The 12,414-nt window shown below is 43.0% G+C and overlaps 2 protein-coding genes across 2 annotated transcripts; both read left to right on the forward strand.

Annotated features, from left to right (window-relative positions):
• The first annotated feature begins 130 nt into the window (after positions 1–130).
• Positions 131–793, forward strand: BYT42DRAFT_553801 (uncharacterized protein). Its single transcript, XM_051566530.1, has one exon. The coding sequence runs from the start codon at positions 351–353 to the stop codon at positions 621–623; it is 273 nt and encodes a 90-aa protein (XP_051428775.1). The 5' UTR covers positions 131–350; the 3' UTR covers positions 624–793.
• On the forward strand, positions 168–2,080 carry BYT42DRAFT_36122 (uncharacterized protein). The gene is made up of 5 exons (XM_051563224.1): positions 168–820; positions 894–1,003; positions 1,057–1,179; positions 1,263–1,486; positions 1,549–2,080. The coding sequence occupies exons 1-5, from the start codon at positions 653–655 to the stop codon at positions 1,857–1,859; spliced, it is 936 nt and encodes a 311-aa protein (XP_051428776.1). The 5' UTR covers positions 168–652; the 3' UTR covers positions 1,860–2,080.
• The last annotated feature ends 10,334 nt before the right edge of the window (positions 2,081–12,414 follow it).

The raw sequence follows: 12,414 nt of genomic DNA on the forward strand, positions 1-12,414 counted from the left end.
TTTCTTCTTCTTATATCTCTTCTAGTCTTATAGTGTGTGTTTCTCTTTCTCTTTTTTAGAATATTATTCAAACAAATAAATTGTGTATGTGTGTCCAATAACTATTTTATGTGTTACCAAATCAGGATAGGGAAGAAGACCGGATCTGGAAAGGATTGGCATGGATGTTTTTTAAAGCATGTTTTGTCATACGGGCATTCAAACGTCAGTAGGCATAAACATTCCGTTCTTTTACTTTCGCGCTCCAATGAACAACCACGAAGACACTCGAAAAAGTATACGGATGCATTACACGGCATTTCCAGACATTCCAGTGAAGTTCAAGTGCCCATGTTGTCTTGACTTATTGGATGATAAATCAGTGCTTCGAGAGCATATTGACGAACAACACAACTACGTGTCGTCCCTCTTTTGCTAACGTGTGCTTTCGTTGTTTTAGTTTCACCAACACACTGCACAGCTGTTCAAGTCAATGGGTTATCAGCGATCTCGATGTTTCAAGGAGATTCAGTGACTTCCGTGAGGATGTCATAAGAAACGGCCATGAACACACGAGTTTGGATCAGTCTTTCAACCAACTTTTGATAAGTCTAACTCGTAGTTTTATTTATTTTGCCAACTGATTTACAAATCGATTTCTATTGAAAAGGCCATGTCTTCGATTCTCGTCCTACAACATCGCTGCTCGTACGGTGATATCCCGGCTGAATATTTCACCTCGTCCCATCTGCAGCAAATCCGCTCACACGTGCTTGACGAATTGAGCTGGCACCAAACATTTGATATATCGGATTCTGCTCTGATCAGGAAAACGCTCAAGGTAGGCCCAACCATATGCTGATACTGGCAAACACATCCATAATTTCTCTTCTTTTATTTCCCCTTTCCTCAAGGATTTCCGGGACGATCTCATTGACGGCCTTGAATCACGTATTACCCTCTTGCAACTTGCCAAGTCCAAAGAAGAACCCTCAAGAAATGTCACCTTGGCCATTGAATCATTGTAAGTAGTTTGCGATATAGACCATATTACATATTACTAATGCATTCTTGAAGGATACCAGCGCTTAAGGACTTGGATCTTCCAAAGATATCATCCGAAAGCAATATAATAGCGGCTTACGTCCATCCCATTATGCAGCATCTCTTCGGTCACAACCTCTCGCACGTTGGACATTGGTAAGAATAACTTGTAGAGTAGCGTTCATTAAGTGGTTTTTTTTAACTCATCACTTTCCCCTTTTATTGATTCATTTTTCCAGTGCAAATATTCCTCCAGAAAGTGACGAAACCAGTAAACGACCAGATCACGCCACAGATCTGTATAAAGAGTACCAACGCGCCTGCCCTTTCTGCTTCGGTAAGGTCAAAAGGCAGCAATCCACAGAAACTGCCAAAATCAAGCATTTTTACCGGTTGGCGTTGTTTGCCAAAGCAGAATTGGATAAGCATTCTTTGAATGGGGTGATATGCTTTCAAACCATCGGTAGGATCAGGTGAGGTATTGGTACTGAATGTTTCTCCTGATTTTGATTTTGGTCTTTCTAGGGATGTCAACTACATTCTACTACATGACTCGAAAATCAAATGTACTGGTATTTGTGGAATTGACGACATTTGTATTCCCAAACAAGAAACAGAATGCGATTGAACTCTGGACATATTTGGATGAGCTCATTTCGTTAGCGGCTCTGCACCTTTTATTGGAAACAAATAGCACCACGAATTCCACATCATTACCTTCGAGAACCGTCTCCACAATTTCGCAACCCATGCCGACCAATGGAGGCCTTGAATATTCAAACACCACTCATTATCGAACGAACTTGGAGTCAGACGATCAATTCCCAGCTGTCTAGGAAAGGGTGTCCACAGCAATTTTTCCCGGCAGAACAGATCGAAATCGATTATCATATATAAATTCGCAATAGAATGCATGTAAGAAAAAAGATTCCATGGAAAAGATGTATGGAAGGTAGAACAGATAGAAGCGCGTTGATGAAATATATATGAATGCCTAACGGAACAGTGCATAATGAAAGATGAGGTTATGGAAATGAAAATAGAAGCAACCACGACGACAAATGTGAGGGAAGCTTTTTTTTTTTTTTGCCGATGTCGCTTGGCCCCTTTGGACAAGCTCGGACGGTTTGAAAGCATATCATCCCATTGAAAGAATGCTTACTCAAACCTGCTTTGGCAAACGACGCCAACCGGTACTAGTCCATGAGTTTGTCAGTTTCTGTAGATTGCTGCCTTTTGACCTCAGCGAAGCAGAAAGTGTGGGCGTATTGGTACTCTTTATACAAATTCACAGCGTAATCTGCTCGTCTCGTTTCCTCATTTTGTGGAGAATGTTTACATCGGAAAAAAAATTAAAGAAAAACGTGACGAGCTAATTAAAGAAGAGACACTTAATGAACGCTACTCTACAAGTTATTCTTACTAATGTCCAACGTGCGAGAGGTTGTGACCGAAGAGATGCTACATAACGGGACGGACGTAAGCCGCTATTATATTACTTTCGGATGATAATGTGGGAAGATCCAAGTTCTTAAGCGTCGGTGTCCTTCAGCAAAATCCATTAGAATTATATAATATGGAACCACTTACAATGACTCAGTGGCCAAGAAGACATTTCTTGAGGGCTCTTCTCTGGACTTGGCACGCTTCAAGAGCGCAATACGTGAGTCAAGGTTGCCAATACGATCACCCTGAAAATCCTTGCCGGAAGGAAAAAAAGGAAAATCCAGCTAACTTCGCGGAAACATTTCAAACCAATGGTAAGCGGATACTTGTGGCATGACAAGTATCGATTGACTTAGCATGGATCATAGATCAAGGCAGAAACGATGACCAACCTTATTTCCATTGGCGCAAAAATCAGCGGACTATTCCACATATTGTCGATGTTGGCTGGGTACTTCTGTTTGGTCTAAAACTAATATCATCCAAATTTGAATAAGCGTTGAGACAGTTATTCGAAGATGACTCATGTGCAGCAGCTCTTCGTTAATAATATTGCTGTGTACTAGACAGACCCAGAAGATCACAAAAATCATGTCTGCGAGGTGACTGACAGATTCACTGAAGTCGATCTAATCTTAAATCCAGACAAAATGCCACTTCGCACAACAATCTGTGTATCTTATTGGTTTCTCTGTATTCGGACAAGGCATTTCACTTGATCCTCTCAAAGTGACAAAGGTTCAAGAACGGCCTATACCGCGCACAGGCAAAGATGTGCAAATATTCCTCAAAGCTATTAGCTAATTCCAAGACCATATATCCGATGAGTCCCGATTGACCGCACCACTGGATGCTTTGCGTAACGCATTCCTTACTTTCTATAGGGACCCGTAACCACACCCAATGCTGAAATTTTTTTAAAATGCTTTGTTGTTAGGGTACCTGCTCTGAAGCATGTGATACGGTTCGTTCCCCTTTTTATGTTCCAAATGAATGCAATTATACTAAAAAATGACGGACACAATTATCTCAACGGTTTTATGGCCCGGGAAATCACCAAATCAGCGTTAACTGCAGTCACCGCTCAATTTTGGAATCATTTTCTGGAATTCCCGAATGCTTTGTATGCGAAGATAAAAATTCAATTTTCGCTCTTTCAGGGCTGATTCCAAAATCGAGCGGTGACTATATTCCATTATAAAAGAGAACTTTTACAGTAGCTGTTTGTAGTGGTTCTTATTTGCTCTGAAAATATCCCGCGAGTATCTATGGGGTGCAACGCTTACATTAGATACCGATCACAAAGTTCTTGTGTGCATACATATCCAAAAACATCTCAACGCTATGATAATCAACTTGATACCATCTTGGACTATGCCTTTGAGATTGCCCACTTGACTGCTGGTCTTCAGTGCCGATTTTCGTGGCAAACAAGCTGGAGGGGGATAAAGACAAACATACTAACCAAAATACTAAACATAGCCCATGAGAATGTAGTCCAACCAAAGAAGATTTGTACATGCGACAAATCAAAATGGAACCACCCGAAGAAGGGAGAAAAAGACATCTGGAGAAAATATACATCTCTTCGGTCATTTTCGGTGTCAAAGCCATAATCAAATAAAAGAAAAACCCAAAAATGATGGACTTCACTGGACCAATGTGAAAAATGAAACATCACATTCCATATTGTACAAAAAGGATACCATCCACTTCGACTTCTCGTGATCATATACCGTTGACCATTGGAGGTAGTCTAACCACCACAACAATGGGAATAATTTTATATATTGGTCCTGCCCGACATTTATTACAAAAAATTCTGCATTTTGCGCCCTATACTTGATAACCATGGCACGCCATCGTACAAGTACAACTGGTGGACACTGACTACTCGCGCGTGTGCAATCTGACGCAGAGTTTGTCAATGCAATTATGAAAAAAATAAGAAGCTTCAGGGTTCGGACATCGACTCTCACATCTTATCATCCACACGCTAATGGCGTTGCACAATGTATGCAAATCGCCATACTCAGTATTGGAAAAAAGAGCATTAAAGGAGCCATCAAGAACGGGACATGTATGTACCCAATGTTCAGCTGGCTGCGAACTAAAAGTGCCAGAAGACTCCCAACGCACCACTGTTCCCACTGGTGCTCGTGAGCAAAAAATTAATGATTTCCGAGGCTACAGCACGGAAGAAGAGAAAATACTACGAATGAGCTGCAAAGACTTGCTCAAGCGAACAGAGCACATGTCAGGACAGCGTTATTCCAGGCTGTAATAGAAATAAACTGAAGCGGTCGTCAAACAACAGAAGGGCAAGTTTGTTTATAAAAAGAAAATAGTCAAATTCCGACCAAACACTTATGACATTATACATATAAGTCAAAGTCCTGAGTATCCACCATATCGACTCAGTCTCATAACACAAGGTGAAAACATAGATCCCAAAAGAGATATGAAGAAGGATACAGACCTGAAATTGATACCTGGGAAGAGCACAAAAATTTCAGTAAGCCTACATCCATAACCAAAGATTGGGAACCTTGGCCAAGCCTAGCCCACCTACATCCTTCCTTCATCCACCTTCACCTTCCTTCATCCAAAACTCCGCCTTCCTTCATCCACCTCCACCTTCCTTCATCCAAAACTCCGCCTTCCTTCATCCAAAACTCCGCCTTCCTTCATCCAAAACTCCGCCTTCCTTCATCCACCTTCACCTTCCTTCATCCACCTTCACCTTCCTTCATCCACCTCCACCTTCCTTCATCCACCTTCACCTTCCTTCATCCACCTTCACCTTCCTTCATCCACCTTCACCTTCCTTCATCCAAAACTCCGCCTTCCTTCATCCAAAACTCCGCCTTCCTTCATCCAAAACTCCGCCTTCCTTCATCCAAAATTCCGCCTTCCTTCATCCATCTTCCCATGCCCCTTACCTCTACACTTATTCTCATTTCTCTCTATCGTTGTTCTCTCCCTTTTGTTGATTCATGCTTTGCTTCATGGCACGCCCTGCATTTAATAAATTTATTTTATCGTCATATCATTTAGTATATATACCTCAGTTAAGAATTGTGCTTCTTATCTTAATTTCTTGTTCTCCTTATCCTTGTCTTTTCTTTCTTGTCTTGCCTTGTGAAAGCACTTAACACCACCCTCCTGTCCAATTACACTGACCGTCCCATAGTCTGTGCATAACAATTCAACACTCATTAACCTTCACCCAACATTCATTTCATTCTGTAATTACTATAGTAGGCGAGACTGAGAAGGGGGCGGCGTTGATATCTTAAACTTGTTGAGAATTGGGGCGAGTATGGACGACAAGCTCAACAATCTGACTGTGTGAAGTGTGGAAGATGGTCTTTCACTGTCTTCTGGTTTGGATGAACGGGCTGCTATTAAGCTAAGGGTCACTCAACTTATTAATTTAAAAACGAATGGGAAAATAATCCTCGGGTTACTAAAATTCTCTTCAACTTGGGAACAAATGTTTCTGAAATTTCATGCGGTGTGGACGCATTGTTTGTACAAACCAATGTGTTGAGAAGGAGCCTGAGTGAATATGGGTAGAGTTAATAAAAGTGTAATATGAGTTCAGAAATCTGAAACGATAAAATGGTGAATCTGGCAACGTCGTCGTGAAAATTACTGCCACGGTTCGTGATTGTCGATTCCCCTGTCCCTATTTTTCAACAATGTTTCATTTCTAAAAAGCCGTACACCCGCTGTGCAATGGATGCCGCCTGCCACCGGAGGCCGCCCTCTTACATTGAGCGACTTTCGTCAGACAAAAAGCCTAACGCATACACTCGAATATAGAGATGAAGTTATTTTAAAACTTATTTATTATTGCTCATTGTTTCGCCCATTATTTATAGTTGTGTTTCGTGGAGAGAAATTAGGGCAACGACCATTGGTAGAACGCTGGTGATCGTTGCCGTTGCAAGATGGGCAGCGAGACATGGTTCAAAGATGAACAAAAAAAAAGGCACCAATCAAAAGAATTGAGATTCTAATGACTTGGTGTATTGCAAAAAGATATTAAGAGGTTCTGATAGCTTAGTGTAGTTGAAGAAGAAAAGAAGGCACCAAAAAAAAAAAAGAAAAGAATAATAAGAGGTTCTGAAGAGAGAAGGCACAAAAAAAAGGTTCCGATAGCTTAGTGTGCAAGTCATGTGATTTACAAATTGCTAATTTTTCAAAGATTTTAATTATATAGATAGACTAGTTGCGCGTGTGTTCTTGAAGATCACAAAGTTTGGTTCTTTGGATGTGTAGTAGGGATGTTGCTCTTAGGGAAGTGGGAATAGTAGCTGATTAAAGATGTGTTTGGAATGGGATATTCCATTTGCAATATTCAAAACTCCGCACTCGAATTTGTGTATCCAAAGGTCCCGCTTGATGGTGTTCTCTTAACTCTAATCTTTTGTCAATAAGCCTCCATTCGGGTTGATTTTTCGGTGAGATTTAGTTGATCTGCTCATACATCTTTGCGCATTCAATGAAGCTCAGTCTCTTTTCCTTTTTCCCGGGGGGCTTGCCCTCCCTGACCCACCGCCACATAACGATCGTTTTCTTCATCCACGACAGAGGAACAACAATATGTATGCAAAGTCAGGAACGGAAATAGTCAGACATCATATAATATTAAATGGAAGAGACAACAATAGATAACAGAAAAATCATTACCTGGGAAAAACATAGCATAAGGATAAAATCAAAAGGAACATAAGGACAAAAAGCATACAGTAAAACATAAAAGAATGATAGAAACACAACATAGGGGTAAAGGATAATTTTTAAAAAAACATAGACATAAGGATAGAAGTAAAGGAACATGAGGCAAAAAAAGCATACAATAGAACGTACTGAAATAATGAAAAACACAAAATAAAAGGCATAAAGAAACATAAAATACATAAATGAGGATACAAAATAGGATCATAGCGCAGTGCGTGATTCAAGGACTTAACGATCCAGCTGTTGGCTGTCAAACACTTCGCGGTAGACAATGTTCTTGGTGCATACTTCTGTAGATCGATCGTTTGCATCCCAAACGATCAAGATTTTTATCGCTGATGGTCTACGTACGCGTGAGATAGCAACATATAGCTGCCCATGGGCAAACACCGGAACCGGTAGGAATAGTCCGATAGCATCGAACGTTTGTCCTTGTGCCTTTTTTATTGTCATTGCAAATGTGACGCGGATGGGAAATTGGCGCCGCTTGAAATGAAGTCCATTTTCGTCCGATTCGTTGGTCAAAGTGACTCGAGGGATGAACACGCGATTTCCAACATTCACGTCAGTTGCGATTTCTGCTTCGATGACATGGCGTTGGAATGAACGGCAAATCAATCGGGTTCCGTTGCAGAGCCCTTTTGTGACATCGATATTGCGTAGCAACATGATAGGACAACCGACTTTGAGGATCAATCGATGGGGTGGTAGGCTCGCCGGACTCATGGAGTTCAGAATTTCCACTTGGTGAAATAATTGCTCTTCTTCAGAGTCCATGCTGTCGGCCCTTCGATAGATACGCACTTCACCTGGAAACCTCTCGATAACTTTTTCGTTCAGAAAAGCTGCGTCTGAATTTTTTGGTGTCAAGATAGCTCGTTCAATCAAGAATTCGGCTGCCGGAACGTTTCGAATGCTGGCGCCGTATACTGCCCTGATGAGGTCGCTCGAATCGGAGGATGGCAATAACATTTCTGTTGGGATTTGGATGCCCCTGTTTCCATGGTTCGGTTCCAGTCCGTTGCCAATGCGCAGAAGGTATGTGGCAAAGTTCTCTAGAATCTCTGCATCCTCGTTATTGACCAAGTGCCTGTTGAACGCGCATGTTGGTGTTTAAGCGTAGGATTTCGACCGAAGACCAAAAAGAAGCTTTGTTCAAGCACTGCTCTAAAGTTTGTGGACGCGTTGCCCTCGGAATGACCGGAAGAACCTGACGAAAAATCGCCACCAAAAACGACAGTCTTTCCTCCGAATGGAACATGCTGCAGAGCGGGATCTCTGGTTGCCATCAAGTCTTGCAATGTACGGCTAACGGCTTCGAAAACGTGTCGGCTCATCATTGTAGCTTCATCCCAGACAATCAACTCTGCCTGATACATCAACTCTGCTTTTTCGGATCGTCGCGGGATATGGCACATTGAATGCTGGTCTACTTTCAACGGAATGCCGAACTGTGAGTGAGCAGTTCGTCCACCACGCAACAATAATGCAGCAGTCCCACTTGAAGCCACAGCAAGAGCTATTCTGCCTTGTTGACGTACTGCAGTAAGGATACTGTCGAAGAGGAAGGTCTTGCCTGTGCCACCAGGACCGTCAACGAAGAACAATCGGGCTGATGCATTGCTTCCATGCGAGACACTGTGGATGATTGCATCGTGGCACGTTGGTTTTCATTCAAGCGTTCATGACTTCCAGCTACGTTGGCGGCATCTGCGATAAGATCGTATTGTTCTCTTATGAGTCGAAGCTGAGAACGGCGTCCCATTCTGTCAATTTCTTGGCGATCAGGGAGAACAAAACCATCATAATTGAGCAAAGAACTTGACTGACGGTTGAGATGATCTTCAATGTCAAGCAACGCGCGACCGTACACGGTTTGCGGTGCCTCCACTTGATCGACGTCGCCCGGATTTTGGGTTCTCCAGAAATCAATGTAGTCCTCTGCCAATTGCTGATGGAACTGCATCCATAGTTCAAAAGGATTGGGTGCCTGACATTCACTGACAACGACGGCAAACAAAAACCGAAGAGCGTACGGCATCTGGTAGGTGGCCGCTTCCTGAAGACAGTTGTACCACTCTTCATTCCCTCCGAGAAGTCCTAACCGTCGTGCAGCTGCTTGATAAGTTGCCATAACGACACCATTCACTGTTCGGAGGTGTTCGAAGCTTTGAGCTCCGGGGACACTATAGAGCAACGTCCGAAGATAATATTTCTCTACTTGGCGAGGTGAAACCGCATACACGCGCCCGATCGTATCACCAAATCCACGCTGTCGGGGTTCCCATCTACGGGATCTCGAATGGTAAACGTACTGAGCGGGAAAGTCGGGATACAGGAGAAGTCGTGCCTGAGGATCCATTCGATTTCGTGCAAACCATGCAGTCAACGTTGTTTCGCGCTGGCGATCGGCAACGACTTGAGGGGTTTCATCCTCTCGGAACTGCACAGCCTGCTCGTTTTCAAGACGAACGACTAGGCGTTGCGTGCTTGGGTCTTCACGGTCCATCGAAAATGAAAGCAATCTATGGAGAGCCTCGGCAGCTGAAACCTAACGTGCATCGATAAAACGTGTGATTTCGTCCACTTGCTCTTGAGCATTTCGATTGTTATCAACACGATGCATTGCTGCTGATGCACGATCGTGACACTTGTATACATACTTGTACCGGTATTTGACGCTTTCCAGAGAAGTGCAGATTTCGACGTTGATGTGAGTGTTATACCTTGCACAGAGGTATGGATTGTGGGGAACAACCCATCTATTATCCAGTTCGACATGGTTCTTGACCACGAAATCACCATTGTCGCGGCGACGGTATAAAGGGTGACCCCTGTGATTTTCGATAGTTGCTTTGTTGAAGGAACGCGGATAACGCTTCTTACAGGAGCCGTTTTCCATGCATGGAGCCCTGGGATGCATTATTCCACACGGACCGTGCATCGTCCACTTGCTAATGGTATTATAGCGATCTGGATATCTCTCTCTGTCCGGCAATTCAGCTGACACGATATTATCGTAATCATCGAGCGTTTGTGGCTTGTCGTCCGGATGTAACACCAAAAGCAGATGGAGGTGCGGTAATCCTCGTTTTTGAAATTCCACAGTATGGACATGGGCAACCACCCTACCCAAAACATGCTTCTTGGTCAAATCTTCCATGAGAGCTTTACACTTCATGTTAAAAACTCGAGCGCAAAGGTCGGGCCGATCAACAGCTGTCTGGAGTGGAGCCAACTCGTCCTGAATTTCCATCCACTGAGGATTGCAAGTGAAAGTAATAAAGAGATCCGGCTGCCCGCATCGACGTACGATATTCATTGCATCATGGTAAAGTTGGCGCATGTGTCTCGGGCTGCCAATGAAGGTGGATGGGAGAATGACCCTTTGCCCGACGTTTTGGAGGTCATTGTCGCCGAGTTCTACCGCATCTACGATACCTCGGTACAGTTCATAGGGACGTCAATTACATACTATTATATGACTCGAAAGCCAGGTGTACTGGTATTTGTGGAATTGACAACGATCGTAATCCCAGACAAGGAGCAGAATGCGATGGGACTCTCAACACATGTGGATGATCTCCTTTCCCTAGCGGTTCTCCACCTTTCCTTGAAGACAAATGATGCCAACAACTCCATATTCCCAACACTTCCATACCATTACATCGATTGGCATAAGACTCTTCCCAGAAAACGCCGTATATCACACGCCTCAATTGCTTTGTCATACAGACGATAATCGAGAACTTCGCGCAAAGTAATTATTCATATGACGGTAAGAAGTCAGGAAAAAAAAGGTGGTAAATCGTCGTGCTCACATGGAAACCATCATGACTGGCAACTTGGCTATAGGTATGCCTCAGTCTTAATATGCCGTTGATTATTATCCGATACCATTTGTAATCCATGTCATCTCCATCACCCTCGGCAACTGTCTCTACGCCTTCGCAACTCTCTCGACCAAAAGTGACTCTGAATATGTAACGCTACTCATTGTGAAACGAAGCCCGAATCAGGTGAAACCCCCAGTCGTCTTGAAATTGTCACGGCAATCGTTGTTGGTTGTGAATAGCCTATGCACTTTTTTAAACCGGCAACTGACCGATCGATCATCAAATATGAAAATGCCCGACAGAAACGCATATAATAAAAAAAGCTGGGGTCAGGGAATGAAATTATGTATGGGGCAGAACAGATATGGAGTTTAAATTCCTAGCGGAACCATGCATAATGAAAGCCGGTTTATGGGAATGACAATGGAAACAACCATGTCGACAAGTGTGAGGAAAGCTTTTCTTTTTTGTCGATGTCGCTTTGCCGTTTGGACATGTTCGGACGGTTCGAAAGTATATCACCTCGTTGAAAGAATGCTTATCTAATCCTGCTTTGGCAAGCAACGCCAACCGGTAATAGTGCTTGATTTCGCAGTTTCTGTGGATTGCTGCCTTTTGACCTAATCGAAGCAGAAAGAGGGGGCGTATTATTGGCACTCTTTGTACAAATTCACAGCGTAATCTGCTCGTCTGTTTTCGTCATTTTGTCGGGAAAAAAACCAAAGGAAAATGTGATGAGTCAATTACTCAAAAGAGTAACTTAATGAGCGCCACTGCAAGCTTCTTCCTAATGTCCAGTGTGCGAGGGATTGTAATGGAAGAGATGCTGCATCACAGGATGGGCGTAAGCGGCCGTTAGATCGTTTTCCGAGGATATCTTGGGCAAATCCAAGTCCTTACGCGCAAAAATCCTTCAAGAATGCATTAGTAATGTATAATTTGGTCTAAATCGCAAAACCACTTACAAGGATTCAATGGCCAAGATGACATTTCTTGAGGGTTCTTTCTGGACTTGGCAAGTTGCAAGAGGGAAATACGTGATTCAAGACCGTCAATGAGATCGTCCCGAAAATCGTTGAGGGAAGGGGAAAAAAAGAAGAGAAATTATGGATGCGTTTAGCCAGCATCAACATATAGCTGAGCCTACCTTGAGCGTTTTTCTGATCAGATCAGAATCCGGTATAACAAATGTTTGGTGCCAGCTCAATTCGTCAAGCACGTGTGAGCGGATTGTTGCCGATGGGACGAGGTGAAATATTCAGCCGGAATATCACCGTACAAGCAGCGACGTGAAGGACGAGGATCGAAGGACATTGTCTTTTCGATAGAAATCAATTTGTAAAATAATTGCAAATAAATA

Source organism: Radiomyces spectabilis (genome assembly GCF_025331425.1).
Source record: "Radiomyces spectabilis strain NRRL 2753 chromosome Unknown BYT42scaffold_1, whole genome shotgun sequence".
NCBI lineage: Eukaryota > Fungi > Mucoromycota > Mucoromycetes > Mucorales > Radiomycetaceae > Radiomyces > Radiomyces spectabilis.